This window comes from Sinocyclocheilus rhinocerous, unplaced genomic scaffold, assembly GCF_001515625.1.
Source record: "Sinocyclocheilus rhinocerous isolate Xijiao unplaced genomic scaffold, SAMN03320098_v1.1 scaffold1266, whole genome shotgun sequence".
In the NCBI taxonomy this organism is placed as follows: Eukaryota; Metazoa; Chordata; class Actinopteri; order Cypriniformes; family Cyprinidae; genus Sinocyclocheilus; species Sinocyclocheilus rhinocerous.
This window is the reverse complement of record NW_015660496.1, coordinates 404422-424320: the sequence shown is the minus strand read 5'-3', so window position 1 is coordinate 424320 and position 19899 is coordinate 404422. Positions and strand designations below refer to the sequence as shown.

At 37.4% G+C, this 19899-nt stretch overlaps 1 protein-coding gene across 1 annotated transcript; it reads left to right on the top strand.

Moving 5' to 3' along the window:
* Positions 1-9842: 9842 nt before the first annotated feature.
* On the top strand, positions 9843-19635 carry LOC107725038 (cadherin-5-like). The gene is made up of 12 exons (XM_016534178.1): positions 9843-10137; positions 12670-12895; positions 13115-13397; positions 13575-13688; positions 14089-14259; positions 14364-14545; positions 14695-14951; positions 15081-15217; positions 15961-16073; positions 16172-16274; positions 17454-17696; positions 18706-19635. Coding segments are annotated over exons 1-12 (2316 nt in total). The 5' UTR covers positions 9843-10135; the 3' UTR covers positions 19191-19635.
* Positions 19636-19899: the final 264 nt, after the last annotated feature.

Sequence of the window (19899 nt, the reverse complement as noted above, 5' to 3'; positions counted from 1 at the left end):
ACTTAGCCTGCAGCGGTATAACAAACCCAAAAGCCTGTTTGGATGACTGCACTCTAAATCTATGCTGCTCAAACAGCATATTTACAGGAATAGTAGCTCTTGTGCCTGTTTGCCCACTCTGTCATGTCAATTGTATGTGTGACTAAAAGACTTAAATAGATGTTTTTAGATCATTAGAACTCTGTCAGACGCAATGTTTAGCTAATTTTAATGACCAAAATGAAGTTCCAACTCCCATAGAAGCCCAAACGCCTAGACCGTTTTACGACAGAAATCCTGGGAAAATGTAATAATGTCCCTGATAATACCACAAAAGAGAATGCAAATCTCTAAGAAGGTGTGGGAAGGGGGGTGGCTTTCAAATCTCACTAAAAACTGAAAATCTCCCTGATATCGTTCAATAGATCCCTCTTCTCCCCTCTAATAACAGGCTTAGAAAGTCCTCTCTAATGGATATCTGAGCCAATCCCGTCCATCTTTTATAAGGCAAGGCGCTTCATCCAAATTACTCTCCCTCAGAAAACAACCAGCTGCCAGCAAGTGACTCAGGGTTACAGAGGCTTTCAGAGCAGTATTACTCTCTCTTGCTGGATTGCACTGACTCAGTTCTCAGTGTTACGGCAAAAGGGGCCCTTCAACAGCAGCTTCCTCAAAATGCGGCATTAGTAAGCACTGAGTCCTGAGAACATTTTCAGGAAATACTGCCATGTGTGTACTCTCAGTTCGCATTTTCCACCGGGTCATTCGCCTTCTTTTGAACGGCAGAAATCGCAAGTGACTCTGTAAAACAAACACTTTGTTTTCTCTAAACAGGGTGAAGCAGGAACATGTAGAGAAAATATCAGTCTGGTTTGAGTCTTTTGTGATCTTCCTCATAGCAGAGGAAGATCTGAGAATATAAAGACAACTTTGTCATTTGTAACAACGAGGTCGGTTGGCTTAGAGAGAAAGAAAATCAGAAAGAGTGCGGATTTGCATTGGCAAGGGGGTGGGGTGTTGTCCGACAACATGACCCCCTATCACCCATCGCCCAGATGGAAGTTCCTGAACACAGTGTTTTGATCGACTGGGCCACTAAATTGGTTCTTAAGGCTAAACATTATACTAAAGCCACTAGTGAAAGCATAAGCAGATAAACAGGGCATACAGGGGATAAAGAAGAAAGAGAAAGAAAAGAATCTGTCTAATCATCTCACCTCTGTTAAATCAGATAACTATTAAAGGAATATTCTTTGTTCAATGCAAGTTAAGCTCAATCAACTGCACTTGTGGCATAATGTTGATGACCATGAAAATGATTTCAACTTGTCCATCCATTTCTTTAAAACAACTGGTTTCCAATGAGGCATTAAAAATGGAAGTGAATGAGGCCAATCTGTAAACATTAAAATACTCAAGGTTTCAGTAGTATAACCACGAGATGTAAACATGACTTGGTGTGAATAAATTGTAAGCTTTTCTGCAAGTTAAAAAAAATCCCAGTCGGTACTTCACCGTTCCGAGGAAGGATGGAGGGTGGCGTCCTATTTTAGATCTGCGTCATTTGAACCGCTCAGTCAGGCGACTGAAGTTCAGCACGCTCGCACTCAAACAAGTCGTGTCTCAGATCAAGTCAGAGGACTGGTTTGGCACGATCGATCTAAAATATGCACATGTCTCCATCCTTCCTCATCACAGGAAGTTCCTGAGGTTTGCTTTTGGGGGCAAAAGCTTACCAACACCGAGTTCTTTCTTTTGGCCTTGCACTGTCACCCCACACTTTCACGACTCAATCACATCGACGATTGGTTGATATTAGCTCAATCAGAGTGGCAGCCGCGTCCAACGTGGTTACTTTTGGCCTGCTGTACATGAGACCGCTACAGTGGTGGCTTAAGACCAAGGGGTGGACTTGTTTGCGACTTGTTTCGTCTGTACGTTCACAACATCCAATGAGTGACGTATACGCATGACAGATCGCTTCCGCACACGCGTCAAGCGCCGGATGTTGAGAACGCGCTCAGGGCACTGGGGGTAAGCAGATAAACATCAAATTTTCATTTTTGGGTGAACTATCCCTTTAACTTATATTCTTTTTTTTTGTATTATTTATATAAGGCTGATTCATTCTTGGAGCCACAGCTAGACTAATTGAACATTCAGAAATACAGAGCCCCTTTTAGTCTTGACATTTCTGTAAGATTGCTTCAGTGAAAAAAGACACTGATCGAAATTAAATCTGCTGATCATAAGGAATTCAAGGTGCAAAAAAAAGCCTAGACATAGCTCAAAGTCCCCAGTGAACTGGAGTTACGTTTCTATTCTAGCTAAGGAATGCATCATTCAGTCTTAGGTCAATTCACTTCCTCCTATTGAAACAGTAGCAACATCACCATTTAAGCCCCTAACCTTGAGCTTCCTGTTGACAGAATGGAAATCCCATGGATCCAACACAGCTGGCCAGTTCAGAACGTTTGTCTCTGCTCACGCTGAGATGATTACAGTACACTCAGGAGACTTGACAAAATGAGTCTCTATATGTGAGAGATGTGTGCTTCAATCCAAATAGCGAAACCAGTGTTATGAGAAAAAAAAACCTTTCACAGTCCTAATTGTTTTTCATCATCGTCCCCAATTACCTGCCATGAACACCAAGATGGGCTTTCAGTTGCGACATCCCTGCCCTTTAACAGCACGTTTCAGCATGTGTGCGTAATCAGTTAGCAAAGCACAAATCTGTGCAGCGATTAAAAGTTCAGGGGTGCTGGTCTGAGCCTCTGCAGCTATGTTTCTGAAGGTTCAAACACAGGACATGAGCCGAAGATTAGTTTGGGTCTGGAAGGAAGCCGGGGCTGGCGTTACGGAAATTACTGCAGGGCTGGAGCTGCTTGATTAGGACTGAAGTGATGGGATTAGCAGACCTCTCGGTTTTGGAAAGGTGTAGGAGGGGAGAACAGAGACTTTGAAGCTGGCATTACTAATCACGGTGGGCGTGATACTCTCTATACCATACATGGGGTTGTGACATCAGAGATAAAAATGTAACGTGATCTGCATGACTAATTCCGCTAGCATGTCACCGATGTCGCACTCAACAGCCCTCCCTTTGCGAATCTCAAACCCAAACGCAGTCACGGGGGAATGCACGGAAGCTTTCGATCTTTCACCGTAGTTGTTACATTTTGATTCTGATGTTACAAAGTACAATTAATACTTTGTGAAGTACCATGTTGCTTTTGAAATAATATTTACAAAATCGCATGTATTTTCTGCCTTTCCCACTATGAGGCAATCCCTCTGCTGTGATTTCCCACCCTTGAATATGCTTCCCCCGTTTGTTATTGAAAAAGGTATGAAGGGCAAGTAGGCCCATGATGAAACTCCCTGGCAATTTTAACTCTCTCAAGTCCTTAAACCTGAAGGGAATACGTTCTGGGAATTAATGAATTCAACATGTGAGTGCAAGGAAAGCGACATGAAAGTATCGCCCCGGTCTGTTTTTTCTTACAACTGCGGCTGCGTTCTTATTTTGTAGCTCTCTGCTCCGGGTTGTCTCTTCACACCTCCTAACATCAAAAATAATGCGCTAACTGGCTGTTGGAAGCCGCATTGCAAGCGCTGGCTCTGTTAGTCTAGCCGCCTGGTTGAATGAGGTGATAAAATTAGCATTAATATGCTTCCTGAAAAGTGAATTAGCAGCTGGCTTTGATATTTCTCTGTTTATTTCTTTGTGATTGAATTAGGCAAAAGGTTTGGAATCTGTGAAACCAATATCACAACAGTGTGAATGGAACTTTTTTCCCAAATCTAAAGAAAACAAAGGCCATTTTTAAACTTCAGACAGCATCAAAAGCAGAAACATCCTTAGCTTGAATGTGTCTTGATGCTATTGTATTCTTCATGCTGCATAATTTAGCTGAAGCCTTGCAAACAGCAGGAAGCATTCGATGCATATTCCTCAGGCACTTCTCATTAGCTTTTGAAGGGGTTCTTTGTGTTTCATTATTAAAACAAATTTTCACTGGTATGACCGTAACACAACTATTCTGAGACGTGTTACCAAAGCTAAAAAATTACAGACTTTTACGTTTTCATTGCTTCATCCCCAATGTGGCAACAAATCATTTGTGCTCAATATGAAAGTCTGGTTTCTTTAACCCTTTGATGCACAACATGGGTCTAAAGTGACCCGACTGAGTTTATTTTTTTCTATATCTTTGCAAGAAATGAATGTAATAATTCAGTATTCCAGGAATTCCTCAATTAACTTGTTTTTGATAATCACAAATCTTTATTTTCATATTTCCTTTCTTGCTTTTTGAATACAAATCGTTTTTGTATCACTACCCTTCTAATGCACAACATGGGTCTAAAATGACCCGTATTCATTCCCTATGTTATTTCAATCATGGATGAGTGTTTCTTTTCTCAATCTCTGAAAGAAATGTTTCTTATTTATTTTTCCAGATATTCTTTAAATATCTTGTTTTTGACTTCCATAAATCATTGTTTATTTTTCCTGTCTTACTTTATAAACAAACACAGTTTTTGTATTTCTACATCAATTTTACACACATGGGTCTATAATGACCCGTATTCATTCCCTATGTTATTAATTATACATATACATACATATACATACTGTATATATATATATATATATATATATGCGTGCGTGCGTGCGTGCGTGCGTGCGTGCGTGCGTGCGTGCGTGCGTGTGTGTTTATTTATATATACATTATATATTTTGTTTTTGATTTGCACAAATCATGATTCCCCAAAACAAAACACAATTCCCCTTTTTTCCTTTATAAACAAACAGTTTTTGTATTTATACATCACATTTACGCACATGGATAAAAAATTACCCATATAGAAACCTTTGATATTTGCTATTTTTTGCAAGTAGGAACATAGTTACTGCAGCAAACATATTTTTTTGCCACAAATCAACAAGCTGCTTTTGTATATTTGATGCAAGTCTTATTTTATAATTGTTTTATCACAGAAAATGTTTAATATATATTTTGAAAGATAACTGGACATAATATTTGAATGTTATGCTAAGGTTACCTTGACTTTGAAATCTATTACTAGTGAGAAAGAGAGACATGTCCAATACTATTATCTAGCTTGTTGTTGACATATTGCAAGCTAATTTTAGCTAGGTCAACAAAATAATAGTTGAAATAGAAGGTTATATACAGATAGATATCGTCACTGTCAGATGGAAACCTTCTATCTACATATTTCATAATTTTTATTTTTTGTCATGAATCAATACTCTTGGTCACCTATTATGTCTGTCAGTGTTCCTGAAAAGTAACAGTTCTACAAGGTTTCTGTCTGACAGTGACGAAATATAATAAGTACATACATGATCAACTCTTTGATGTGCATTTAAAATATTCTTGTCCTTTTATTTTTTTTTAACTAGAGTGTTAGTGGCTGGTCCTAGTCATTCAAGATTAATGGCTGAAATGTTTGAGATGCTGCATGAAGAACAGAATGAGTAAGATGAGGCAATTTTTAGCCTTGATTCAGAGTCTGAAATATCTGATGCTGATGACTAGGGTTGGGAATCGAAAATCGATTCCGATTCCAGAATCGGATACTTAAGGTCAGGAATCGGATACTTGTCAAATTAAAATTTTGATTCCACCTATGGATTCCTATGCGCTTTTTTTTCTTCATCTGTGAGGACCGGACCTAGCGATCTGCCAGGACCTTGCTCGCTAATCTAAGCGCTCCAAAGTTTGGCTACATTTGCGATCAGAAGCCAAAAAAGCTAAGTACAATATCTGTGCTAGCTAAACATGTTGCAAGAGAGGTGTCACCACCAACACTGGATAAATGTTTGATATCATTATTTAAGCACATTGGAATCGAAACTGGGAATCGAAAAGAATCGGAATCGATAAGCAGAATCGGAATCGGAATCGGAATTGATCAAATTCAAACGATACCCAACCCTACTGATGACTTAGATTATGTGCCAGAGGGTCAATCTGGAGTTGTGGGTGTAAATTCAGCTATCTTAAAGAAGACTCATTTGATGACAGTAAAGACCTGTCTGATGAGGAAATTCAGACCCAGTTCAATAGATTGAGTAAAAAGTGGTCTTTAGTGAGCATCCCCCTACTCAGGACAGAACAAGAAGCCACAATATCCTGAGGAGCTGCCCAGGACCTGGTTCACCAGCTGCTGATTTTTCTGATCCTGCACCTCTTCCTCTTCCATTGGCCCTCCTGTTTGATGTCCACCTGTGGCATGGGGCATGCCCTCCAACTGCCTCTATATGTGCCCATGGTTTTGGACCCTCAATGCCTACACCAGGGGCAGCCAACATCATTCCTGGAGAGCCACAGTCCTGCAGATTTCATCTCCAACCCTAATCAAACACCCCTGAACAAGCTAATCAAGGTCTAAGGGTTACTAGAAAGCTACAGGAGGGTGAGTTTTTATCAAGGTTGGAGCAAAACTCTGCAGGACTGTGGCTCTCCAGGACAGACGTTGACCACCCCTGGCCAACATCAACTTCACTGAGCAACACCCTGATTACATGGCTGGTGTGACCAATGCATGACAGCTATTCATCAAGAAGCTGGTCAAAGAGCTGATGTTGTCGTGCAACATATGAAGAGGTGCTTGGAGGCCCAACCTTTAAAACCATATTTCAGAAGCAATGGGAAGATGTGGGATAAAAAAAAACAAAATGCAGCCACCACCTGGCCAAGGGAGGACAAATCAGCAGCTAGTGTTCCCAGAGCAACAGGCCTGTGTGCAAGGAGCACAAATATGAAGTTGTCATTTGTGAGGCTTATAAGCACTAAAATGGCAATTTGAGATGTTGCTGTATCTGTGTGATTTAATTTTGTCAGTTTTATATTCTTTTATTCGGTCACATACACTACAGTTCACTACAGTTGCACTACAGATACAGTACTGTTCAATTTCAGTGTTATCGGTTATCAGTGATATGTGTATGTTATGTGTGACAAAGTGTTAAATGTGTTGACCTAAATAACTTCTAAAATTATTATTTTAACAAAATGTTGTCTTTATTCTTTTGTTTTATCACGCTTGCATAGATGGGTCCTTTTTTACCCATTTGTGTAAATTTGACATAATAACACAAGACCTAAGAAAAATTAAAATAATAACTGATGTTCATTGAAAACAATATATTTAGAATATAAATTTCATAGATCAGGGAATATTAAATGCTGAAATAAACTGATTTCAAAAGATGAAACAATTAAATGCCCAGCCATGCATGAAATAACATAGGAAATGAATACGGGTCATTTTAGACCCATGTTGTGCATTAGAAGGGGTTTGCATAGCTTGTGCATCAAAGGGTTAAAGGGGCCATTTTCAGTAAGACTAAAGTGGAAGGAGGTCGATTCAAACACGTTATTCCATCCAGACTATGCCCCAGGGTGGATTTAGGATCACGTTAAGTGAACATTAATGTCTCGTTAAGATCAGTCCAAACGCCTCAAACATGCCGTACATCAGCTTTCTCCAAGGGCCTCCATGCGCTTGGCTGCTCACCCAGGGCAAATGAGAGAAGACAAGAACCCTGCTATTTTTAAAGCACACACTTCACAAGGCATCCACTGCCTCATGCGGTCTGGTGGGTGATGGTGCAGATAATGTCTGCTGGACAGTGGCAGGGTTAAACACCACAGTCGTGCCTGTAGGAGGCATAAGGAAAGGTCTCGGATGACGATGAGGAATATAAAGTACATCGATACTAACTTCTGGAATGAGGAATCCATAGAAGCAGTTTTTGAGTAAGTTTGCCCATTTAAGTCAAAATGATATTTCTGCCCAAAGATACAAGAGATTTGCCATTGCCTCAGGAAGTCATTTAATGGCAATGGCAATGGCAATTTTATTTGTATAGCACCATTAATTACAACCCAGGTTGTCCATGTGTGCTTTACCACCAAATAAATAAAAACACATTACTAATGAAATTAAAAACATAAGAATGTGTCAACATACATTGTATGCCTTAGCAAACACATTTTTTTTTTAAATATTTAAATATTTCTTCTACCTTAGCAAACACATTTTTTTTTTAAAATATTTAAATATTTCTTCTAAGAAATTAAATATTAAAAAAGAGTGAATACTATAAGCACTAATAAATAATTATAAATAAAAACTAATAGTAAAATATAATAATAATAATAATAATAATAACAGACATTTTAAATCAGTGAAAATATGATTAAATTCTTATATAATTAAATTAAATAACATTATTATAAAAATACTATTTTATATAATTATTTAGAAACATCTGAAGAATTTACTTTAATCATTATATTTTTGTAAGGTATATTATAGAAGGTACAGTATGTTTTAAAATGTTCATTGAAGTCACAACACACTCACTCTGTGTGTGTGTGTGTGTGTGTGTGTGTTATCCTTATCTGTTATTTTTCCACATCAGCTTTTCCTGTGTAGGGTTTAAGGGGGTGCTGGTGCATCCTGGCATCCATCACTGGGCTAATTATTACCAGTATTATTATTTTCAATGGATAATGAAACTCATGAAATGATTGCTCCATTTACAGTAACTTGAGGTTTTATTTCTTATTGAGAAATTCACCTGACATATGAGCCATATGTATTGTACAGTAGCACTCTGTCTACAGTGACAAAAATACTGTAAAAAAATAGTTTCAAGTTTGAAAGAAAGGTATATGGAGAGAGTTGACCTTGATCCACTAAGCATAAAATTCTTGCCTCAGTCTCCAAACATTTATCTAACCTTTTATACTGTATAATTATATACGTCTTACATTCCTAAGTACCATCTGAATTGGACAGGTAGAATGAGGTGTGTAAAATGTTCTTAAATCAAGTTAGCTGAAGGACACCAGTCGGTTTCCACTTCATGCAATTTTGAAACAGTTATGTTTCAAGACCACAATATGAAACACGTTAACATTTCTTCCCCTTATCGCAATCAGATTTTTTTTTTTTTTCATGTGTTAGTTTGTTGCATTTAAAAAATAAGGTCAAGTAATACTCTTCAAGGAGAGGAAGCAGATTTAAAGTCAACCAAATTTGAACAAAAGTTCTGCAGGGCGTTCTGAGCAAGGACTAAAATAGGATCAAAGGTCAGACCAATTTTTTATTTAATTTTTTTTACCAGAGGCCTGTCGTGGGAGTCTGTCAGCCACATCTTTCAAAGTGAAGGCCAGTAGACATATTCAAAGAAATAAGAATATCCTCACAAAAGCCAAGGAGCAGACAAACAAACAAAATAAAATGTCAAGCAGGGCTGCACTTCAGCAATTGCCTCTCTGTCTAAGCACCCAGGGGTATTTATCTTAGGTCCCCTGTCAAAACGGCTTGGACATTCCGTGCAACTAATCCTACTAAACTGACTTTCTCCACTTAGATCAATGGGGCACAGCACTAAGCACTTTTGACAGATACAGTACATAGATCCGCCGCAAGTCCCAGTCCCTAAACTCAACCCTCCGCTGAACGCACGACTAGACCCCTCCACCCGCCCCTTTCTCACTTACTAGTTTAGACAAGATCACGGGCAGATATGACAGTCACAGCCTCTGTAAAATTTAATACCACTCTGAAGAAAATCTCTCGGGATTACTTTAACTCCATTAACCTGTTTATCGTGCTCTTTATTCTATAGCTTTGAATAATAAATCACTTTTGCTTTCCTCTCCTCTTTAAGGGAGCGAGCTGGAACTTAATGATCTCCCACCTCCGGCCCCCTCTGTCTCTCTCTCCCAGTCGCAATCGCTCCCCGTCTCTTTCGCTCTCTCTCTCTGTCTCTCTCTCATTCAGCGGTGTAATGCTCCGCTTGCCTCTCCTACTGGTGGTCAGGGGGCTGCGAATCTTATCTGATTTTCCAGAGAGGGGTTTGGAACTGGACTGAAGAGGCAGGGACAATAACAGGAAGCGGCCAGAGGAACTGCTGGGCTGGGCTGATCACTTTTGCCACTGGAGTGGCCTGATTGTCCAGTGAGCAGCTCTGTGGGAGCTCAGACAGGTTCACATGCAGCTGGAAACAGACAGCACTGACCTGAGACTGAGGAGGATATAATACGACTCATTTACTGAAGGGATTTTCGAATCGAGGAAGACCGTTGAAGTGACCAAAAGTATATTTGTCTTTTTTTAAGTTGAGTCTATGAAGTTCAGTTGAAATATTTACATATTTTGTACATCTGTATAATATGTACTGTATCTGTGTATGTTCTATTTGGTTTTATTCTATTTTAATGTGTATTGTAATATTTCTCACCAAAAAACTCGAAAGTCTGATTTGAATGATGCTTCCTGGACTAATAGGAAGGAAATTCCCAAGGAACACTGATTACCCATGGGAAGACTTTGAACTTATCTGGATGCAACATTTTACTTAGGAACAAAGAAACTATTATAAATCCGTACACCATCTGTCCTGCTTTTTTCTTGAAACAGCACAGCAGTTACAGATTATTCTTAATGTCTCATCCCATATGCCACTGTAGGAATAATGTTTTAGGAGATGCAGAAATCAGTGCTATCTCATCACACAAAGAATGAAAGTTGGTGCTGTTAATTATTAAAGGTCATGTAAAACATCACAGTTCAGGCTATAAATAATATAAAACATGCTAGCCGTGAGCTTGACATTATGCGACACATACACTTAAAATCTAAATGAAGAGAGGTGTACCAGATGAGTCAGAGGTGAGGACAGGTGCAGTACACACACTTCAGACAGTGACACCTTTAACAGGTTGCTGGAACTTGTGACACTGAAGATGTGTGATAGAAAGGAGGGGAGAGTTGATGTATGTCAGGCTGAATTTCCTAGAGAAGCGAGTAGGCAGACTGCAGATTGCTGGAAGCTGCTCCGTGATTAAACCTATTTTAATCTGAAGCCCACACATAGACATACACACATACACGCAAAGCCTTTCAAATGACCGGTTTAAACAACAATTGCTGTGGAAATGGTGTGCTTTTCAATAATGTCAAATGTTGAAAACAATTTGTATTGAACACGCTTCAGTGTCAATGTGCTGAGATTCCAATGAGTACAAAGCTGATAGCACTGCACTGAATTAAAAAACATGTTTTATGCTGAGAGTGGTGGGTGGGAAATTGAAGTGAAATATGTGATGGTTTACATTAGACTTGTTTGAATTGAAATTATCTGCTCTCATTTTATCTATAAATATATAATAGAAAGGACAAAAGAGAGAGTAAAGGGGACTTTAGAGTTAAAATTACTTATTTTTAATTTTCCAATATAACATGACCAGTGTTGCTGACTGAATTATCATGAAGTAAATATTTAGTAACCAGCAATTCAAATATGATATGGGTAGTTTGCATCAAAAACAAAAAGAGGCCAAGCAGAATCAAGAATTGGAATTTAGTGAAGCAAACACAGACAGGTGAGGTGGTGCTGTTAAATCAAAAATCAGCACTCATGGAACACTGCTTGTCCAATTAAAGTAGTGTACTGGGACATTTGCCATATACATTTGCAACAAAACATTCAGTTAGTACTTACCCAGCAAAAAAAAAAAAAGATATATAAATATTATGGGACGTGGGAATGTTACTTTTATTACTTTAAATGTTTTCTGAACAGTCTAAAACAAGCAATAACTTTTAAAATCTGATAGATGAATGACAGCTAAAACATCAGAAATAATAAAGTTTTTGTGCAAATATTTTGAGAACATAAATACCAAATAACTCTGAATAAAAGTTATGTTAACATTACTGGAAGAAGGTGTGTTTTTTTTTTTTCATAGATTCAAGAGAACCTTGCCAGAATATTAGACAAATGCATTGTACATTATTTTCCACAAGCATTTTGTAACTTCAGTCCATTTATGGAAAATATTATTTGTCATAAGATTAAAGAATATTTAAAGTCATTATATGGCTGTGCCCTCTTGAATGTATTTATTTATTTATATAACTCTTTTGTAAGAGAGAATTTGTAGAATCACTCTTTCAAGTCTTACCAAAGAGTGGATAATGAGCAACATTTCCCTTTTGCCCTTACCTGACTGGAGAAAACAAAAAGAAGAATAAAACAGGCATGAATAAACAAGAACATCAGAGTAGAAATGAGCTCAAAGCATAGCTAGCATAGTATCTTATGTGCTGCCCATACATTTCTGAACCCATTGTTTTATAGCTTATGTGAAAGTAATCATTTTGAGTGGAAGACTTTATGAGGCCCTATCGCAAAGATTTAGCAATTTGGGAACACTTAAGAAGCATAATCCACCTCATCTTAATATCATCATCTAAATGAGTCTAACATAAGAATGGTCCATCAAGCTAAAGCATGTTATCTGGGATGGGAATTTAGTAGGCTAGGGAATATATTAGTAGGCTTTAACAGTGTCGCACAGTTAGAGTGTGCTGTTTCTCATCGTTCAGAAGAATACAGTTGAAAGTTTGTGCCACAGGAGGAACCCAAATGAGACAGACAATTTAATGAAGGGATTTCAAAGATAGAGATAACAATGGACTTTCTTTCTTTCTTTCTTTCTTTCTTTCTTTCTTTCTTTCTTTCTTTCCAACATTAAACATACTGAGGTCTGTGAGGATGAAGAAACCATCTTGAAAGGCATGAATTAATGTATATATTTTTGTTTTTTTGTTCCATTCACATGGTTTACAGATGATGAAACAGACTGCCTGCAGGCAGATGACTGAGCCTGGCTTCTGGGCAGGTGTTCTGGTCATTTTATGTACCCTCAGCATGGGAGCTGATGTCCACCAAGCTCTGAAAACGCCATCCATGCCGAGCAGAGTGCTTCAAAGACATAAGAGAGCCTGGAAATGGGATAAACTTTATGTGAATGAGGAAATGCCTCCAAAAAACCCACCTGAAAAAATTGGAAAGGTAAAGGGTCTAAACAATGACAAATTTGATGAAAGTATTTATATAGTGCTACTTTGAATATACTGCTTAAAGTAAACTCAAGTACTTCAAGTAGAGTCATATGAGGAATTACTATGTACATTTAGATATAATGAACAAAATCTTTGGATTATTGTAATGTTTGTTGTAATGCTTGCTTTTATTTCTCAACTTTTTCCCCTCATTCCTTTCTCTTTTTAGCTAGAGAATACATTTTTCAATCCATCTGCAAGATATATTCTCTCAGGAGAAGGTGCTAATGACATTTTTACTGTAAATGACAATGGGGATATCATTGTTAATGCAAAGTTGGACCGGGAGAAGAAAAGTGTCTACAATCTGTCAGCTTCACTCATCCACATTGCAACCAAAAAACAGATTGACAACGATGATACATTTATAATAGTGGTCATGGATATTAATGACAATAGCCCTGTGTTTCCACCTGACATCTCTGGATCCATCAGTGAATCTTCTAAAGCAGGTAACGGGGTGGCCATGATGTCCATGTGTGGACAGCTTTACAAGTAGGACTGAAGAACTATTATATAGTACACCTTGATGGATTTATGAAATGTGGATTTTGTTGCAGTACTGTAAAACAGCCAGCAAAACATTATTTAATTTTAATCTTAAATATTTGGACACATTATCTTTCTAGGATCTATAGTAATGACAGTAAAAGCAACTGATGCTGATGATCCCACCACTCAAAATGGAATGATTGGGTACAAACTTCTGAATGGGACAGATCTCTTCGCCATCAACAATAAAGGTTTGCAATTAGAAACTTTTGGGGTCATAAAAGTTATCCATCTATCTATCTATCTATCCATATATCCATCCATCCCAATAAATAAGCAAATATTCTTACAATTTAAAGTAACTTTTTTCTGTTTTAGCTGAATTTTCAGCAGCCATACTTTAGTCTTCAGTGTCACATGATCCTTCAGCAATCATTTTAATATCCTGATTTGATGCTCAAGAATTTCTTTTCTTATTATTACCAGCGTTGAAAACAATTGTGCTGCTTAATATTTTAGTGGAAACCATGATACAGTTTTCCAGTATTCTTTGATTAATAGAAAACTCAAAAGCAAGAATGTTCAGCAGCATTTATTTGAAATGGAAATATTGTGTAACTTTATGAATGTCTTCGTTTGTTTTGTCTTTAGGTGAAATCAGAACATTGACAAGCAGTCTTGACCGAGAGAAACGGAGTCAGTATCTAATTGCTGTACAAGCCAAAGACATGCCAGACGTTAGTAATACTGGGAATTCTGCTACAACTATTGTGACTATCAACATTAATGATGTAAATGACAACATTGCCACCTTCAAAACAGGTAAAAAAGTTAACTGTAAAAGCTGTAACTAAATTTTGCAAAGTCACACTGCATGCTAGACTATTTTTCAAATCAGTGTCAACAGAAAGTATTTTTCTCCTTAGGAGAATACCAATTTAATGTAAAAGAAGACAGCAAACCTGGATATGAAATTGGCGAATTAGAAGTGGAGGACAAAGACGAGATACAAAACAAAGATCCATCTTTTACTATACAACATAAATTTGATGAAGTGTTTGGCATTAAACTAAGTAATGTGAAAGATGGAATTCTTAGCCTCAAAGTGGTAAGCATTTCACAACTAAACAAGCTTCAAGACAACTTGAATTTTTAAGACTGAGCAATGCTTTTAATGATTTCAATTAAAGTTGACATTTTTTCTCTTAGCTTTAGAATTATTGTTTTGCTAATTTTTTTTCCCCTAATCACTCACAGCCTCTCGACTATGAAACGCAGAAGATGCACAAGTTTAGTGTAAACGTGTTAGAGCGCACAGTGTCTAAATCACCAGATAACCAAGGACCCAACCTGCAGACGAGAGCCCAAGTTTTCATCAATGTAATTGATGTTGACGAACCACCTGTTTTCAACCAAACTGAATACAAGTTCAGCATGTACGAGGGCCCGTTCAAGAATCCAATCATTGGAGCTGTTTCAGCAAAGGATCCAGATAAAAACGGTTACAAAATACGGTATGTATGGAGATGTATTTTTATTCATCAAAAAAATAATGCCTTCTGTGTTTTGCTGTACTGTTATAAAGGTTAAAGTGTAAACAGATCAAAATGGTTTCATCTAATGTTGACATTTGATCACTCTAGGTACTCTATTGAAGACTCTAACTGTCCTGTAGCTGTGGATCCTGTACAAGGATATCTGTCCTTAAAGAAGCAACTGGACAGAGAGGACAAATCCTCCTACACTTTCCAGATTACAGCACAGGAGGATGTCACAAATGGTAAGATATAAACAAGCTTTCACAGCTTAACCATTTACACTACCAGTCAAAAGTTTGGACACACCTTCATTTTTTCCACATTTTACAAAAATAAAAACTGTGAGATAAAACAAATATGTGAACTATGTGAATGTGAATTATTTTTCAGGGAATAAGCAGTGTTTTATATTCATATTAAGCACTATTAATTTATATTTGTAATAAAAAAATTACGAATTTTAACATAAGCTTTTAAATAAAAATGTATTTACCACCATAGGGATCATTAATTCTGCTAAGTGTGTCTAAACCTTTATTATATGTGTTTCCAAAATATGTGATTTTGTGATTTTGTGATTTCAGTCTTATTTATATTCTGGAGGGATCACAAGCTCACTGAATTAGCTCTGGATAAATTATCTGTTAATCAAAGATTTGGTTCAACAAATCCAACAGAATGTGACTTTTGGGAACTGTTTTGTTTTGCTGTGCTAATTATGTCTATTTGCAAGAGTACTTTGATTTAATTAGAAATTAATATTGTAGCAAAAGTTTGTAGTAAAAACGTCTTTACATATTTACCAAATAACCCCAGCCAAGTAACAGCAATATTCACAGACAAATCTTTTTTAGTAGTAGTAGGTTTGACAAAATTAAATATAATAAGCATCATCGTCATTAGTATGATCATCATTATTATCATCATTATTATGATCAAGATCATTAGTAAATTTGTGGGGGGGGGTTTATCTTTGAATCCTCAGGTCTAAAGTCCTATGCGCTGGTTAATCTGAAGGTTCTTGACATTAATGACAACGCACCAGAACTAACTAACCGGAGCTACGTGTATGTTTGTGAGAGTGATAAACCTGGAACAGTAAGGAGTCGCTTGAATACATTTCACATGAACACATTTATAATGATTTTCCTTTAGCTATATATTTCCATAATCCTTCATTTATCACCCTCTTGCAGATCATTGGGACTGTTGGTGCCTATGACAAAGATGAAAATGCAGGCAGGTTCCGTTTCACTCTGGCAAAAAGGAACTTGAACTTTTCCCTTTATGATAACGGAGGTGAGTTAATTCATGTTGACTACATTTGGTCAACAGAGTGGTTCTAATCAACTTTAATCAGCCACTCTACCATTAGGATAATGTTTGTAAAGTTGAATTTAAAAGATCTAGTTTCAGCGCAGGTATGCAATTTTTTTATGAATGATATTAAGACTGCTTTATCCTTAGATTTTCAGAACACTGTGGTTTCTTTCCTCACAGCTGTATAATGAACTAATATGATGGTTTACTATTTTACTAACTGGTTTACTAACTGGCAGAAACAGGAAAGCAAAGTAGTTTGTTAAGGTGCACTGACTGGAATGAAAAGAAATGTCTTGGGCTTTTTTTTCTCTCTCTTTTTAATAAAATGACATATAAGCTTATTAAAAAGATTTCAGAGGGATCATGTGACACAGAAGACTGAAAATCCAGCTTTGCCATCACAGGAATAACTTACATTTTAATATCTATTAAAATGGAAAACCGTTATTTTAGTTGTAATTCTAATAGTAATTTCACAATGTTACTGTTTTTATTGTATTTTTGATATATAAATGCAGCCTTAGTGAGCACTTTCAAAAACACACAAAAAAAATCCCAAACATGTTTTAATTCATAAATGTAATCTATAAAATTATTACATTTATTTTATTTCTAGCCATGTATTCAAGTGACAACAGAATGTTGCTTTTTACAATTGCAACTGACTTTCCTCAAAATGTGCTAGATGAACATTTCAATTTAGGCCACACGAATGTCAAAGTGAAGATTTACTCTTCCTACTATTGTGTGAAATGGGATATTCTTAGGCCTGGTTGCACTGAATTGTCACAAGAACCTCAGCAACATTTCCCTCCAAGCATCAACAGAAAACAAAAGCAGAGTCCAATGACAACAATAGCACTGCTGATGAAAATTGTCAATTTAGGCCACACGAATGTCAAAGTGAAGATTTACTCTTCCTACTATTGTGTGAAATGGGATATTCTTAGGCCTGGTTGCATTGAATTGTCACAAGAACCTCAGCAACATTTCCCTCCAAGCATCAACAGAAAACAAAAACAGAGTCCAATGACAACAATAGCACTCCTGATGAAAATTGTTAGCTTGCACCTGTGGCATACACAGTTAGTCATTTCCCCTGAATAAGAGCGAAATTAATGACTGCATCTCTTCAATTATTAACATTTGTTGTAGATAACACTGCGCGCATTGAGCTGAAGCAAGGCGGTTTCAGTACAGAGCACTCGGTGGAACATGTGCTGGAAATCGAAATCACTGATGGAGGGACACCAGAACAGAAGAGCATTAACCTCCTCCAGATTAAAGTGTGCACGTGTCAGACAGGTAGACGGGTGGAGTACTGTATGGCCTACACCCGGACCGGAATGAGCGTCAGCGCCCTCTTAGCCATTCTTCTCTGCATCGTCACCATCCTGGGTACATTTACACGCATCTCTTATCTCACTTGTTTTTCTTCTTTCTATTACAAAGATATCCATGCATGGTCAACGACTCAGCCCTCAGTGTTTTCCTTTTTTTAAGAAATAAAAAAAAAGAAATTTTTAAAAAGCAAACGCCTCATTTAATCAAACCCAGCAAAACAGATTATGCAGGTTTCATGACCTGACAGGAGCGTGTTATATTAATGATACATGTGAACATTTTAAATCCTTTCTTTGAGGAAAGGCTTTTCTCAGTAATTTCCCAAGTGGAGACTCTGTATATTTTATTCACCATCCTAGGATCCTTTAAGTGGTCTGGTTGTATAAATAACCCAGGTACTGAACACTGTAAATAAGAGCATGTAAGAGAGTCGCTTAGCTCCATATTTTCATTGTCATTGTTAGTTAGTGTACTATATATAATGAGGAAAAAAGATCCAAAATCTGTCACTGGGGCAGTACCCAGTACATATTTTTGTCTTATTTACCACTTTAGGGCACATATTAGTACCTTAAGGTATATTATTATTATAAGTACTTGTTAGTAAAATTTAAAAAGGTATCACCTTAGTGACAGGCTACCTTTTTTTCCTGAAAGTGTGAGATGACATTTTGCTTGCGTCTCTACACCTTTTCCAAAGTAGAGGTTTGTGCTTGCATTTCTAGATGTGAGAAACAAGGCAAGAGTGATGACAATTAAGACAAGCCACTGATCTGCAGTCACACCATCAGACAGGCGAAAAGTGTTGAAGTATTCTGAAGTTCACAGACCCCTGTGATAATAAGAGACTTCCTTTTCAACACCACCTTTCTTTATTTTCCACTTGTTTTATTTCGTTCATTTGTTTATTTCTAGACGAACGAACGGTGTTTGAAACTTGTGTTGTCAATCAAAATTTATAATGAGTTTACATTACATAAATAAACCAGGAAGATGTTAAAGAAAGAAAGAAAGAAAGAAAGAAAAAATGTTGATATTGTGTCTATTTCTTTCATCTTCTTAGTCATCGTCATCCTCATTGTGTTGCGGAGGCGCTATCAGAAGGAAATTTTGGTTACCAAGTCTTCTGGCGAGATCCACGAGCAGCTTGTGAGTTATGACGAGGAAGGCGGTGGAGAAATGGACACAAACGGTTATGACGTCTCCATCCTGTCCTCTGCTTGTCACGACAGCAGCTTTCGGCCCGGCACGGGACCTTCGCTGTATGCCGTGGTGAAGAAACCCTCTGCTTGTAAGGGTGACATGGCCATGATGATCGAGGTGAAGAAGGATGAGGCCGACCATGACCGTGATGGGATTCCCTACGATACTTTACACATCTACGGCTACGAGGGATCTGAATCCCTGGCCGGTTCCCTCAGCTCTTTGGACTCATCTTCCAGTGGGTCCAATCTGGACTATGACTTTTTGCATGAGTGGGGACCTCGTTTCAGGACCCTGGCTCAGCTCTATGGAGTAGACGGCTCGGACTCTGATAGCTCCGACTGATCCTACTGAAGGCCTGGGTTATCAGGTAGTCATCGTCCTAGGAGGACACATCAGCACGATGGAGACTGCTGTCTTCTCTTCATGGGACTTTTTGTAAGGGTCCCTTTAAGAAAGGGATTAACAAGTGCCAATACTTGTTTCCTTCATGCATTGTTATGACATTATGATGAGCACTACTGTATTTGTAATTTTCATAGAATAAGTGTATGTTAGTAGAAAAACTTGCCTTGGTTTTTTCAGACTGGTTTTGTCCAGGTGGGTTTTGTATAAAACAGCATTAGACACTGGTTGGACAAACTCTCTGGTTTGTCCTTACAGCAAATCTGCTTTCATTTTTTTACACAAAATATCTTTGTGAAGGATTTTTTTTTCTTTTTGTGTATATTGTATTACTCAACCCAGTCTCATGAGAAAACATACTTATTTTACGTTTTGGCAACTCTGTGGTAAATCCTTATGAATTTGTACCATTAGATTCATACGATTGTATAAAACAGCATTAGACACTGGTTGGACAAACTCTCTGGTTTATCCTTACAGCAAATCTGCTTTCATTTTTTTACACAAAATATCTTTGTGAAGGATTTTTTTTTCTTTTTGTGTATATTGTATTACTCAACCCAGTCTCATGAGAAAACATACTTATTATACATATTATTACTCTGTGGTAAATCCTTATGAATTTGTACCATTAGATTCATACGAAAAT

Bases quoted from the DNA above. Each gene is read 5' to 3' on its own strand.
- LOC107725038 (XM_016534178.1), top strand. The intron at 13,398-13,574 runs GTAACGGGGTGG...TTATCTTTCTAG, and splicing joins CAGTGAATCTTCTAAAGCAG to GATCTATAGTAATGACAGTA. The intron at 14,260-14,363 runs GTAAAAAAGTTA...TTTTCTCCTTAG, and splicing joins CATTGCCACCTTCAAAACAG to GAGAATACCAATTTAATGTA.